This window comes from Branchiostoma lanceolatum, chromosome 11 (assembly GCF_035083965.1).
Source record: "Branchiostoma lanceolatum isolate klBraLanc5 chromosome 11, klBraLanc5.hap2, whole genome shotgun sequence".
Lineage (NCBI taxonomy): Eukaryota > Metazoa > Chordata > Leptocardii > Amphioxiformes > Branchiostomatidae > Branchiostoma > Branchiostoma lanceolatum.
This window is the reverse complement of record NC_089732.1, coordinates 15,466,750-15,481,840: the sequence shown is the minus strand read 5'-3', so window position 1 is coordinate 15,481,840 and position 15,091 is coordinate 15,466,750. Positions and strand designations below refer to the sequence as shown.

At 40.7% G+C, this 15,091-nt stretch overlaps 1 protein-coding gene across 1 annotated transcript; it reads left to right on the top strand.

Moving 5' to 3' along the window:
• Positions 1-8,391: 8,391 nt before the first annotated feature.
• Positions 8,392-14,503, top strand: LOC136444493 (uncharacterized). Its single transcript, XM_066442059.1, has 4 exons — positions 8,392-8,569; positions 12,815-12,990; positions 13,863-13,976; positions 14,102-14,503. Exons 1-4 carry the CDS (start codon positions 8,479-8,481, stop codon positions 14,150-14,152), a joined length of 432 nt encoding a protein of 143 aa, XP_066298156.1. The 5' UTR covers positions 8,392-8,478; the 3' UTR covers positions 14,153-14,503.
• The last annotated feature ends 588 nt before the right edge of the window (positions 14,504-15,091 follow it).

Genomic DNA, 15,091 nt, shown 5'->3' with positions numbered 1-15,091 from the left:
ACATTTCATTACTTGAAATGCATGGTCGTTATTGCTGAGGGGGTAGACACGTCGATTCATCATTTCTCTTGCAGGTCACCAGCTGCAACCAAGCATCAAAAGCGAAGTCCTTATTAGGAGAGGAAACTCTTATTTCACTGAAGACATACCGAAATACGTGTGGTATTATCTATGGAGCTTTAGCAGGTTTAGGAAACAAGAAGGATGTTTACGGTTGTAACCTTCATGAAAATGAAAAGTAATTTTACCTCCGCCGTGAAGTTATGTTTTGCGTGCGTGTGTGGTGGTCACGTCTGTCAGTCCGTTTGTGAACAGTAAAACTCAAGAATGCATGGATGGATTGTCTTCATACTTGATATGTGTGTGGGTCTTCTTGAGACCTCAAAACGAATAGATTTCGGGCTCCCTATCGGCTTGCTATGGTACTGCCGCGAAACTTCCGGGTTCGGTATCTCGCGTTCCAGACATGCTATGATTTTTTAGTGGTAAATATCTCTTAGGAGGGAGGGAGAGTAAGTTGTTTTGGGCCACCTAGCGACTTTGAAAGGTTGACGGATCGTTATGATATCAAGTATGTAGATAGCTTGAGTGATGATTAACAAAGTCAAATAATTATGCAAATCAGTAGCTAATTTGCACGATTAAAGATGAATGTTTAAAAATCCGCTGCATTCCATTTTAGGACTCTCAAACACGTCACATATGCAATTGAAAAAGAGAGGAATACCGACAGATACAAAAAAATGCAAATTAATACCTTATCTGCATAATTGATGGCAAAAAAACTATAACTCCATAATGGTAGATGATGGGGATTTCCTTCTTGCAGCGTTTGGAAGGTAGGTGTGGATATCATCAGGCATAAATCTTACAAATAAGGACCTCATTAACATAATTTATTAGTAACTGCTACAATAGCCTTCTTTATTAAGGTAAGACTTTCATGCTTTGAACAGCTTGTGTTTTTTAGGTAGGGAAGTTGATGAACTGACCTTAGTCATGCAAATGTGACAGACTTGCCTGAGTGTATTTCTCCTGTGTAAATAAAATAAAATGATGATGACTAAAACTGTTCAAGATAGCAATACTTATAGGTGTGTGGATGGATTGGAGTATTCTGAATTCTACCTGCTACACAGTATTCTGGGATACTCGAATTGTGAACACTTCGTTGTTTGCAAAACTAGTATCATCTTCATGAATGTGGAGTTTTGCTTAAAAAAACAAACCTTACGGTTGCACATGATTAGTCTTTTGGGAACCTCAGAATATTTCTAAAATACCATCTGCTGGACACCGAGCAGACAGACGTGCAGCCGCACGTGGTGGACGGGAGAGTCTACCTGTCCGAACTGTCCCACGGCACCCTCCTTTATCAGCGCTGAAACCCGCACGGGAAATGTTCGGCAAACCCTCCCGGTCTCAGCCCTGATCTTTTGAACGGAGATTTTGGCTTCGGGGGGCGTCGCTGACAGTTGCTCATAAATAATTAACGAGCTACTTAAAGCCTTATTTGGCACAAACAGTCGTTAGTTACTCATGAATAATTAAGTAGCCATGTAAGACGTAAGCTGATTGGCTGGTAGCTTATCAGCGTCATTTGCGGCTTTGCTCAAAATGAGGTTTAGCAAACCTTCTGACTGGCTGAAAGCTGTTTGGTGGTGACGTCGCCAGAAGCGTGTTCAGGGGCTCGGAAGGGCAGGGCCGCTATGGGAGGTAACGAACATATCGGGTATGCTGGGAGGATGTCCTACGGTATCAGGAAGCACTACTACTGGACACCCAGCTACGAGCCAGATGTCGAAAAATAGAAGGATGATCTCCTCATGCGATGTCTTCTTTATGATATCATACATCTTAACAATATGATACATCTTAACAATATTATACATCTGTTTGTCCAATTTAGAGATAAATACAGATGACTTGATCCGTTGGTGTAAAATACAATACCATGCAAAGTCTGTGCTAAATCGTCTTATATGTTTTTGGTATATCATACTTATAGCTATGGGCCTATTCTATGAAGTCGTTTTATCATGTGTGTATATGTACGTGGAGGTTTTGGCCTGATGGTTTAAGGATAAAACTGCTTGATGTACCATTAGAAGTAATCTGCTGGCACCGTGTTTGTGTTAATTACAGAGTTTGGCAGCAGGGGGAAACGTTTTACAAAGAGATGAGGGTTACTTGTTTGCCTGTCAAACTTGAAAGTTTATATTTCTATGTGCAAACAAATGAGACTTGTAAATATTCTGAATTTTTCTCATAAAGGGGATATAGTCTAACTTGTATATTACTTACGGGCATTCAACCTTCCATACTATGATATATGTTGTGAAACTCAAGGTAAAGTCAAAATCAGATTTTGAGGAATTTCTTTTAATAAGTGGAAATTTTCAGTGCCTTGCGGATAAGAAAGTTGGCTATGTAATTTATGACAATTTACAACACAAAAGGACACCAAAAAGCATAGCGTCATAACTCCATAGTTTATCACCTTATCAACAAGTTATGATCATGTGATCATTTGCTCCTCGGCAAAGTCCAATGTTCCACGGGCGCAGTAATATTGTCCATCATGTGGCATTTTAAAACGAAATCAAAAAAATATATACTTTACTGATACGCCAAAAATAGTTACTCAGACAAGCAACTGGATACGATTCTGAAATTTTATCCAGTTGCTTGAGTAGTTATTTTGGGCGTATCCAACTATCTGGATGTCTAACCTTCTTCAACGTACTTTAATGATGCTGGCACTGATACAACAATCAAGATTATTTGACATTAATTATTTTCTAGAGAAGTTTAGGACTTTAGGGTAGTTAAGATTTCAGCACAAAACCCATAGCGCAGCTACACAGCTGATGATACACATGAAAGACTTTAGTGCATTGGCTGTGTGTGGCATGGCAGCTGAGACAGCTAGAGCTGGAATGTTGGATCCGGGTACATTGTACAGGCAATGGTAGAGCTTGTGGCTGTTGTCATCTCCATCAACATCCGGGACCACACTAGCTGCGTAGCCGTTACCCTTGTACTCAACCCATTCCCCGCGGACATCCATTCCGTCAACCTGGAACAACAAGAATTTTTGTAACATTTTGCCATTATTCAATAAACTCAGGGATACCATTTCAGATTGAGTACAATCAACTAGTGGCCACCTCTTATAAGGGCCATCAAAAAGAGACCCCCACAATAACCAGCCTGGCCATTGTGGACACTTTTTGGTGGTCCTTAGATAATCTTCCCAACTGATCCAAGCATCAAGAATCCTGACTATAATCCAAAGTGGCAACCTGTGCACTGTGACTTTTTTCACCAAGTCCCTTGAGTTACTTGTGTTTCTTCTTCGGTACTTTGATGTACTTTTCCTTTGGACTCTCTTGGATTTCTTTTAGTTTTTTTGGCATTGGTTGGATTTGGACATATTACTGACTTGTTAAGTTTCTTCTACATTTGTATACCATAATACATGTGTTGTCTGTAGCGAGATAAGGTTTGATATATCGCTGTTGTAGCAGACATTTCTTGTAGTGTGAATGATTCGATCTGATAAAGATTGGGCATACTATCAGATCAAGAAGATTACAGACAGCAGTAGACTGATACTAATTTGGCGGTGACATGTAATATACCATCATGACCTTCCAGTAAGTAGGCATTTGTGGTTCTTGACGTATGTACGTACCTCATACAACTTCATACCAATCCAAAAACTGCCACCAGCAGACACCTCTCCTATTATACCCTTCAGGCGATCATTGAACTCTTCTGTTACGGGCTGGGCAAGGCGTCCTCCTCCGAACCGACTGCAAGAGTCTTCGTCAAACGTCACGCCTAACGGGCCAGCTCGGAAGAACGCTCTTCCATACTGCCTGTACCCAACTGCTACCAGGTCCACATGGGCTGAGAGTACATTTAAAGAATAGACATTAAAGCTATCCTTTATATATCCACCAAATTCCTGCAATATAGGTCTTTCATGAATAAAAAGTCTCTTTTCACACAACCAAGTAATTATTCAACCGACGTTTCGATGACCATCTGTCACCTTCATCAAGACAATTCTGACTGGTTCACACTGCTCCCTCCATGGACGATGTAGCCAGTAGGACATCCTGAAAGTTTCATGTCAGTCTGTAAGCTTACAGACAACTCTACACTATCTGGCTCGCATGATATCTGACAAGATAGGATTTCGATTTAGTGAACGTAACTGCAGGAGAATTTGCATTTTAAAGGTTTCCTTTTGCGCTAAAAGACGTCCTCCAAACGTGGATCATAAATCACTAAAAGAAAAAGTCCAAGATACCGTAGCCCAGAGAAACTGAGAATTCAAAAGCTACGTACCTAACCCTGGAAAGACCTCCACCTCACATACGGACAACACGGTCGTGGTCCTAGGCAGTTGGACGCGGACGTATCTGCCGATGATGGGACGCCCACAGTCCACCGCGATGCTCTGTTGGTTAGCTATAGTCGGCGTATTGCTCTGTGTGACACCGCAGATTTCACTGGCTTCCCCACGACTGTCCTTCTCGCTTTATCCCAATCTCAAAATTCTCGAGAAGGCTTCCTGACGAAAAAGCGGAAAGCGGGAGATTAAATGAATTCTTTATTATCTCCATGAAAAGTGGAGATATTGTTTTGGGTGTGTCTGTTTGTTTGTCTGTCTGTTTGTGTTTCCGCACCACTCCAGTCAGCATAACTCAAGAGCCGCTTGATGGATTACAATGATATTTGGTATGTGGGCGGGTGTTGTGAAGCCAAACTTCAAGGTCGATTTTGGCCCCCCTGGTGTGTGAGCTTGGTACTGCAGCAGAACTTCATTTTTTTGTATATTTTGACCTGGACGTTCCGTGGTCTTGGTTTTTGGGTGGCAGATAGCTTGTGATGTTATAGAGAAGTGGTGTAGGTTTGTGCCTCCTAGCAGCTTCCTCTGGAACTGCAGGGGCGTTTTTGTGAAAATCTTCTAAGGAGAATAACTGAACAAAAGAGCAACGGATTTCCATGATATTTAGTATGCAGGTAGCTAAGATAGAGATATACACAATGAAGTGCAAATTATGCTAATTTGGACTTAATTTGCATAGGTAATGAGGAAAATCTATATTTGTATTTTTTCCATTATCAGACTCAAATACGTGTAACATATGTGGTTTATGGAAAGTTGAGCATCAACAGATACCAATTATGCAAATAAATTCCTAATTTGCATGATTAATGCAAAAACACCATAATTAATCTAATTGGAAAATTATAGGACTGTCAATGTTGCAACATGTGTAAGTTAGATAAAGGTGTTTGTGACCAAGCATATATTATGCAAATGTTCATGCTAGGTCAATTTGTACAAGATCCAAGAGTAGAGCTGACTTAATCCTCTTCTAGCGCTGACCAATTGTTTTCACCCGTAAATTTATTCCCACTGCAACATGTGTTCCAAATTTCTGGCTCTCCTAAAAGATCCTTACGATCAAATGTTACCGAACTGTGTTTTTTCTCTCCACTGTCATTATGGACATTGCAGTTTGTGGTCTCTCTCCTACGATATTCATATGGCAAAAATCTTCAACAATGGCTTAATCTTCCAGGCTTCTAAAGTTCGTACTTCCGACAGCTTCGTACTTCCTTGTCCAACATGTCCAAGATGGCTAGACTACATAGATCATTCATCAACTCTTTGATTGGCTCCTCTATGTCATGTGACTATTTCCAGCGTTTTGATTGGCTTGTAACAATTTTCAAAGAGAGCCCTCTATCAACTTTTACTGGGATTGCAGGGTAGTCTATATACCCTAATGATTTTCGATTTTTTTCCATTTTTTTAGTATTCGGAAGCGGCGATTCCAAGAACCGACTAATTAAATTGGTGTGGCCTGACAGTGAAACAACGTTTTATATTTTTCATTTTTGCACAGGAGTCAATTATGAAAATGGGAGTGAACTTTCATGCACGTGTTTGCAAATGTTACATTATCTTTCTTGTAATTTCCCATCCATCCTTCTTCTTTTCCTGACCCATTCCTTACACAACGCTTGGGCCCGAAGGTTAATGTAGCTGCACTGTTACGTCCTGCCGCTAGAGGTCACTACTGCATGGTCTACGTTATGCTGTTGAACACAATCAATTACAATTGCAGTTTTTAAGCCGAGAGTAGCGATAAGATCATCAAAAATATTGCACTAATCACCGCATATACAAATGCATGTATATGACTAGATCATTGCAATTGATTTCGAGAAATCACATTTGCCTTTCAGAAGTAACTTTACAAGCCAATTTGAGCTCACAGCTGTGTTTTTGCTGTGCCGTAGTTCAACAGGCTCAGCTCAGAAGCATTGCAGTCTAATCGTTATTTTTTTTTTAACTTCTCCGAAATCATAGATATCAGGGCCTCTTAGATAACAGAAACTGTGGTCATCATTTATCTAAAGCCGTAGTGAAAAACAAGTCAAGCTTTAACGGCGCCGACAGTTGACACTGCGCTTCCGATCTAGATAGCTAGAGGGCGCTACTGCTTCATTGGGTTGCTAAACATAAACTGTATACATACACCTCTATACTGCCCGTTTCACCTCTGTACCGTATGATTTATGAGTCCACGGTATTGCAATGGGGGTTTTCAACATCTCTGATGTCCACAACAGCACGTAAATCAGAAGCCCCCCCCCCCTGTCCTTGGTGCTGAAGAATTTCCGGGACAGTGTTGTGTTGGGAGGTCGGGGACTGTCAATATTTCTAAAAGGTAAAACCTGTCAGCCCGGCTATTGGAGAAAAAGATGTTGGCATCAAGGTTCGCAGTAGTTACGTGAAACCAGTGAATGCAAGATGTAAAAAGTCCCGATATATGATCCGCTCTGATTACGTAGGATGTAGGTGAGAATTATCTTCAGCGCTACATTTTCGAATTAACGTCTTACAACAAGCGATACAATCCTGCTTTTCTTCGGACCAAATCAGATCCTGACAAATACCTACAGTGATTCATGTGTAGGTATGTACCCTAAGAGTACCTGACGTATTCTATTATGCTCTGAAATATTATTTGACCAAATCACTAGAATATTGCTAAGAAAGGTTGAAGAGGAGCTTGTCTGGTCCACAGAGGTCAGCGTCCTCTCGGACGTCTAGCAGCGCTTGGAGACAAACCAGCCCTCGAGATCAACAAATTCGACACCCTACAAACAAATGAATAAACAAATGGCCCCCATGAAAAAATTGGCCCCCATGAAAAATCCCCCCCATGAAAAAATGTTCCCCATCAAAAATTGTCCCCATAAAAAGTAGCCCCCATTAAGAACTTTCCCCCTTGAAAAATTGTCCCCCATTAATTTTTTTCAAGTGAAAGCTTTTCTCTGTAAAAAAATGTCCTCCAAGAAAAATTGTCCCCATGAAAAATTGTCCTCATGAAAAATTGTCCCCCATGAAAAATTGTCTCCCATGAAAAATTGTCTCCACAAAAATGGCCCCGATGAGAAACTCCCCCCTAAATAATTCTCTCCCTTCAAAAAGCTTTTCAAGTGAAAGCTTTTTTCCGTATAAAATTGTCCCCCGTGAAAAATTGTCCCCCATGCATGAAACATTGTCCCCCATGAAAAATTGTCCCCCATGAAAAAGATTTTGAAATAAAAGTATTTCTCCATGAAAAATAGTTTCCAATGAAAATTGTCCCCAATGAAAATTGTCCCCCTTGAAAACATGTCCCCCGTGAAAAATAGTCCCCTATGAAAAATTGTCTCCATTAAAAGTGGCCCCCATGAAAACCTTTCCTCCTTGAAAAATTGTCTCCCATTAAAAATTGTTCTCCATTCAAAAATGTGTCCCATATTACAGTATGCATTTTCCTACACAAGTGTCTCCCAAGTAAAAGTGTTTCCTGATGAAAAATTTTCCCCTTTGAAAAATCGACCCCCATGAAAATTGTGCCCTATAAAAAATTGTCTCCAAATAGAAATTGTCCCCATGCCAGTGTCTCCCAATGCAAACGCATTTCCCCACATAAGTGCCCCTCAAATAGAATTCCTTCCCATAAAAAATTGTTCCCCAAGAAAAATTGTTCCCCATAAAAAATTGTCCCCCATTAAAAATTGTCCCCCTTTGAAAATTGTCCATCAAGTTGCCATACTGGAGAGTCAACAATAGAAGGTAGGACACAGCAGAACAAATCATCTTAGTGTAACATTGGCGTTTTATTAGAACCTTCCCAACAGTTAAGGATCAGAGATAATCCCCCAACATGAGAGATAATCCTTATCGTGGGTCATGTATACAATCATGTTGCCGTTAAACCTGTACAAGCGCACACCCTACAGACACATATCCATATTTGGACTCTTGGTCCATATAAGGGGAATCTACCGGTGCAACAAGTTGTGCAACAAGCGTTTTCACATACCTGAGCGCACCTACACCAGACCACACCTTCTTTTAAACGTTCTCTCTCACCTGAGAAAACAACCCACAAGATGCCTTTTCCTGTAGAGAAATTCTGCGGAACCTGGAAGGCCGAGCGCGAGAGCCATTCCGACAACTTCTCCCGTTTTTGGGAGGGACTTGGTACGTGTGTACTATTATGTAGATAATTTTGTGGTCACGAGAGGCCGCTTCATGGCTTGACCATGGACGACAGGCCACCGAGTTGAAAAATATCTACTTCGGAATTTCATCGTACGGCACAGATTACATGCTAAAACTCAAAGCCTCCCTGTTGAAATCGACATAGACTTGTTCGTGAACTAAGTACACTGTATTGTCGAGCTCTTTCTTGTATTAAGGCACGTAGTCCGCTCTAAGACTGACGGGAATATTAAATCTGGTGTCAACAACGATTCCGCCCTGCAGCGATTCCGCCCCCCTCCCTCCCCTGTGATCTCGGCCCTCTCCTCTCGGGAGAAGTGGATAACTTAGTAGCACGCCACCACCACGTATTGACTACCCGTAATCTGTGTACTGTAAACTTAAGAGTCATTGCACGAGAAAACCAGGCAAAACCAGGCAGAGGTGGGAAGATGAGGGTCGGCCAAATCGGCTCATACTTTGTATGTGTGATAGGTATGTTAAACTATGAACAGCCATATAATTAAAACCCTCCAGCTATTTTACGTTATGGAGTTCTGGGACCCCCCTCCCAGACCCTCGAAAATCCAACAATTTAAGGCTGAAAATTACTGAAATTGCAATGGCTACTCTGGTAATTCTGATAAAGATACAAACATAAGTTTTGTATTTACGTATAGAATGGGTTCCCTAGTTTTACCTACCAAAAGTTGAAGGTGAAGCATTGAACTCGAGAGGGTGTACTAGGGGGTTACCAGAACCAATGAAAACAGAATTTTCTCTCTCTTTGAATTTTAGTCATTTTTTAGGGGATTTGTCTGCCCTGGGCAGTGGCTTTGGAGAATGGTTTTACTGTTGCTGGAGAGAGAAACATCTACTGATTCAAAAACAAGCGTCGTACATTTGGGACACTCATAACACGAGCCGTGAATGGGGGCTCTTTATGGGGATTTTTCGGGTTTGGGGCTATAATAAATCAGGTAATGACATCTCACTGAGGGGTAGGTTACGGCCCTTTTTTCTTTGCTGGGTGAAAACCATGCATTATTATCATTAAGTGCTGAAATGAATGTAAAATGTTGATTTGGGCTCTACATGGGGATATAAGGATACTTAAAACGTGAATTAAGCTTGTTTAACCCCTTTTACAGTTGCTTTCTAAGACGTTGATTAGTAATTTACTTACTATCTGTATCTGTATCTGTATCTATATAGCCGGTATAACCGCCATCAGGCGTAACACACCAGCTTCGCAGGCACGCGGCGCGGCAGCAGCTGGTCATATTACACCGAACGGTCTGTTACACCTAGTCTTTGCATATCTGACTGCAACCGTTCTTTAAAGCTACTTAGTGATGAAGCTCCTACAGTACTTGATGACAACGAGTTCCATTCTACTATGGTTCTCGGGAAATACGAATTTTTGAACACGTCAATCCTTGGCTGATAACTCTGGTACTTAAAAGCATGACTATTTCTGGTCCTCTTCTGAGCTGGCATTAGATACTTATCAGTCGGTATGTATGGGGGACTCCGCATATGTGATATGACTAGTACACGCAGGCACATGGGTGCAGAGATACATGTACTTCATATGGAAAATCAAGAAACAAGGCAGACACCGTAACAAATTTCCAGAAACAGTTTTCAGCTCAATATATATGCATAATTGTCATAGCATGCTAACACGAATTGGAAATGTTTATTTTGGCTGTACATGGGGATATACGGATACTTGAAATGCGAATTAAGCTTGTTATACACATTTTACCGTTGCTCTTTAAGACTTCAATAAGTACGTTTCTCACTAAATGATCGAAATGGTACATAATGAAAAAAAGGCTGTGCATGGGCTCCACATTATACACACGCCGGTGCACATGGGTGCAGAGCTACATGTACTTTATATGGACAATCAAGAAACTAGACGGTAACACATATCAAGAAAATGAGACGATTTTACCTAAATATATTTAGTTCTGATGGTCAATCAGGATCAGTGCAGGTATCATAATGAATTAAGCAAATTGCAGCACGCAGATTAAAATTTTGATGCTATCTACAAAATGCATGCAATTCTGAAAACCATACCATAGGTCCATAGAAATAGACATACGCGTGGGACAGATAAATATAATTATGAAGAAATTGAAGTCCAACATCATGTATATCAACGTGTTCTGCACTGACTCTCAAGAAGGTGATTAAGGAGGATGTAGGTCTACAGGATAATGATCTTTATTCTGTCATGCTTGCCAGAGACTTGTAAAGAACTTGTGTCACCTCACAATTAAAGGATGAAAGTAATAATACAAAAATATCAACTATTGCAATCACATATCCTTTGATTCCTTGTGAGAAATGAACATCTGCAAACGTGCCAAATGTAAAGGGCTGAATTCCTTGAAGCTGACAGGACTGATGATGACGCATCAAGTTTCCACTTGCCACTTTCCAGAACACGACCAGTATTTGGGAAAGTCTCTTACATCTGCCCAGTGGCGACCATTTTGCGCACCTGCACATGCTTGGGTTGATGATTATCTGTTCTGGGCGTATGTATGTTTCTATAGACTTTTCTATGTTATGAACCATTGACTTGTAATGCACTATTATCTGTATTACGGCAATAATACATACAAAGAATTTCAGTGATGCCCTTAACGTTTTTCACCATTTGAGATTTCAATTCTCAGAAGATAATTACAAACTCTAACTGCCTATAGCAAATGTATGTCTTGGTGCCTTTTTAATCAAATGCTGTTAGTTTTTATATTGTATTGGTTAAACAATATTCAAAACTTTTGCAGCCGTAGCATTTAAATACTTAGCTCCCAAGTACCTGGCTGTCCCGCTAACCAATAGCCAGGTACCATGTATTGTGGATTGTATCATATCAGATTTTGTAAATCTGTAAAAGAGATTGAAATTACTAGTTACAGTCATTGGCTGAGTTCTTCGAGAATGCTTGATACCGTATACCAAAATTAGATATTGAATTATCTTTAAAATGGAGCAATTGCAACTGCAATGTACAATCTGTCGATTTCAGTATGATACCTGTACTGACCCGAAATTATAAATGTATATATTCAGCCGAAAACTGTTTCTTGACATTCGTTATTAATAGTGACTGCCTTTTTTCTTGACTATCCATATGAAGTACATGTAGCTCTGCACCGTTGATGTACCTGCGTGTACTAGTGATATCACATATGCGGAGTCCTGATAACCCCCATACATAGCCTTTTCACAATTGAGCACTTCATAATTGCACATTCTTATTTAGTTAGTCACTTACCAATTAACGTCTTAGAAAGCAACTAACTTAGATAGCCCCAAACCCGAAAAATCCCCATAAAGAGCCCCCATTCACGGCTCGTGTTATGAGTGTCCCAAATTTACGACGCATGTTTTTGAATCAGTAGATGTTTTTCTCTCCAGCAACAGTAAAACCATTCTCCAAAGCCACTGCCCAGGGCAGATAATTCCCCTTAAAAATGACTAAAATTCAAAGAGAGAGAAAATTCTGTTTTCATTGGTTCTGGTAACCCCCTAGTTCACCCTCTTGAGTTCAATGCTTCACCTTCAACTTTTGGTAGGTAGCACTAGGGAACCCATTCTATACGTAAATACAAAACTTATGTTTGTATCTTTTTCAGAATTACCAGGGTAGCCATTGCAATTTCAGTAATTTTCAGCCTTAAATTGTTGGATTTTCGAGGGTCTCGGGGGGGGGGGTCCCAGAACTCCATAGCGAGAAATAGCTGGAGGGTTTTAATTATATGGTTGTTGATAGTTCAACATACTTATCACACAAACAAAGTATATATGAGCCGATTTGGCCGACCCCCATCTTCTCACCTCTGCCTGGTTTTCTCATGCAATGGCTCTTAATCATGTTCGCTGGGACTTTATTTCTCCGTCTACTGTATTATAGTAACTGAAAAAAGTATCGCAGACACAAAGATATGTTGATATGTAATGTATTACATGGTGTCTGATTGGCAGAAATACAGACCTACAGACTTCAAAACAAATTCTATACGACAGCAAAAAAAACCACTGACCCTACAGCTTCTGCAGACGACATCTTGGGGAGTCAGGGACTGCCTCGTTTTCGCGCGCGCTCGCGAGATCTCGTATGGGCGAGAATCTACGTGACTTGTATCCGGAAAGGGGACTATTACTTCGCGCTCTCTTCTCTGGGACATGTGTTCATGTGATGTATCGTTGTAATTGTAGGTATCCCAGCCGAGATGGTTCAGAAGATGCGTGAGGCGACGTTCCGTCTCAACGCCTCTCTGTCAGGGGACAAGTTCACATTTATGTATGAGATATGGGGAAAACAACATGAGGCCACTTTCATCTTGGGGGTGGAGGGCGAAGAAGGCGATCCACTTGTTGGTGGGAAGAGAAGGGTGAGGATTAAGGAACTTAACCAACTTAACTAAAAAACGGTAGGAAACTCGCACTGGCATAGTCAGCTCTGATATGTAACTTATGATCATCAAAGATTGATATCTTCTTAAAGGTGCATAAATACTCGTCAATAGTACGCGATGCCATGCAGTTGAAGTAAAAGTGGAATTAATTGAATAACTGATCACATGTAAGTTTCCGAACTTTTTGTTCCAAGTGTAGTGGGTTTCTGTACCATGACATGTGAGCTTTATAATTGATAATTATAACTTTATTCCTTAAAAAGTGTATAAGACACAACTTAACAACAATTGAAGAAAATTGCTCTGTAGTTTGATGTGAGGTTCTTTAATTGTACTTTCCTCTTTTGTAGAATTTAAAGCACTTGGGCAATCTTTTAATGTACTACTGTCCTGTATTTAAAAGATAACTATATACCCATAAATGTGATTAAATTTGCTACTTTTATCAATTGATATGAATTCTGAAATAGATAGTGACATACATGATTTCTCTTGTTGATATTTTTTACATGTTCGCGATAATTAAATATAAGCGAGACGCCAATGTTTTGGGATTCCGACATTTTGCGGTCGCCCACACATTTCTGTCAACTAGTTACTAGGCAAAGGCAGTGTATATATTGCGTCCCTTTCAAGCTGCAGCGCCATCACCAGATGCTAGCCGGCGCTTCACTACTGCCTTTAGTCCATAAACACAAAAAGTACTCAATAGCAACATGCAAATCACTCTTGCAAATAATGTCACCTACTTACAATTTCCCGGGCATAAATATAGTACACTTGAACGCGAACATGTCCGTAGTTTCTAGCAAGCCCTTATTTCAGTTAATTATTTCTTCAACATTCAGGTGACTTATGTCATTGAGGGAGACTACCTGGTGGCAATGTACCCTGATTATAACGGTTCGGGAACTGCCATGCGCCTCAGCAGCCAGTTTATTGATGACGACACCATCCGCACAGTGAGTGTTCTGAAGAGAGCTTTTCTACGGGTCTAGCTCGGGCAGGTTTTTGAACTTCACAAATTTAGATGTTTTCAACAAACACTTGGCTAGAACAAGTCATTTGTTTATTTCTTTATTTGTAGGTTATGACGGATGGTGATCACGAGTGCTGTGGGTTCTTCAAACGCTGCTAGACGTCCGAGAGGACGATGACCCCTGCAGACCACACAAGCTCCTCTTCAACTTTGCTTACAGATATTTTTAGTGATTTGGTCTGAAGAAAAGCAGGATTACATCGCTTGTTGTAAGACGTTAAGTCGGAAATGTAGCTCTGCAGATATTCGTACACACACACTATGTAATCAGAGCGGATCATAAATCGGAACTCTTTACATCTTGCGTTCACTGGTGTTTAAGCATTAATGATGGTGGTAGGTTTAAACACAAGCTCTCTCGAAGTCTCTTGAATGGACTTTTATGTCTTATGTTTCAATGCCTCAGCCAAAGATTAAATAATACAAAAAGAGTCAATCTCGAACACTCTGCATTATCGTTTCATCGTCCACTTATTTTATGAGTAGAAAGACAGGTGGAAAGTAACCTGCAATTTTGATATGAGTCGCTAGAGACCACTTTTGCACGGTTGTTGCACGCTGGTGCAATAGTCAGGTCGCGTATAGACTACATACCCTTTTAGTGTACAATTGGCGTTTTATAAGAACTTTCCTAACAATTTAGAGATGATCCCTCGATCGACCACAGGTCATGTGGACATGTTGCCGTCGTTAAACTCTGTACAAGCGCACACCGCACAGTCCGTATAGCCCGTGCAATTTCCGGACCGTTCGCAAATTCCCAGAAAGTCAAGGGTGAACATAACAATTACAAACCTTGATGCCATCGTCTGTTACCAATAGCGGGGCTGACAGGATTTACATTTTAGAAAGTTTGACAGTCAATGAGACCACAATTCTCCCCGACCTCCCAACACGCCACCGTCCCGGAAATTCTTCAGCACCAAGGACAGGGTGGGCTTCTGATTTACGTGCTGTTGTGGACAACAGAGAAGTTGAAAACCCGCATTGCAATACCGTGGACTCATGTATTGTGCGGAGGCGAAACGGGCAGTATAG

Coding starts and splice junctions, on each gene's coding strand:
- LOC136444493 (XM_066442059.1), top strand. CDS start 8,479: ATGCCTTTTCCTGTAGAGAAATTCTGCGGAACCTGGAAGGCCGAGCGC. Junction 8,570..12,814: donor CCGTTTTTGGGAGGGACTTG/GTACGTGTGTAC, acceptor TTGTAATTGTAG/GTATCCCAGCCGAGATGGTT. Junction 12,991..13,862: donor TTGTTGGTGGGAAGAGAAGG/GTGAGGATTAAG, acceptor TTCAACATTCAG/GTGACTTATGTCATTGAGGG.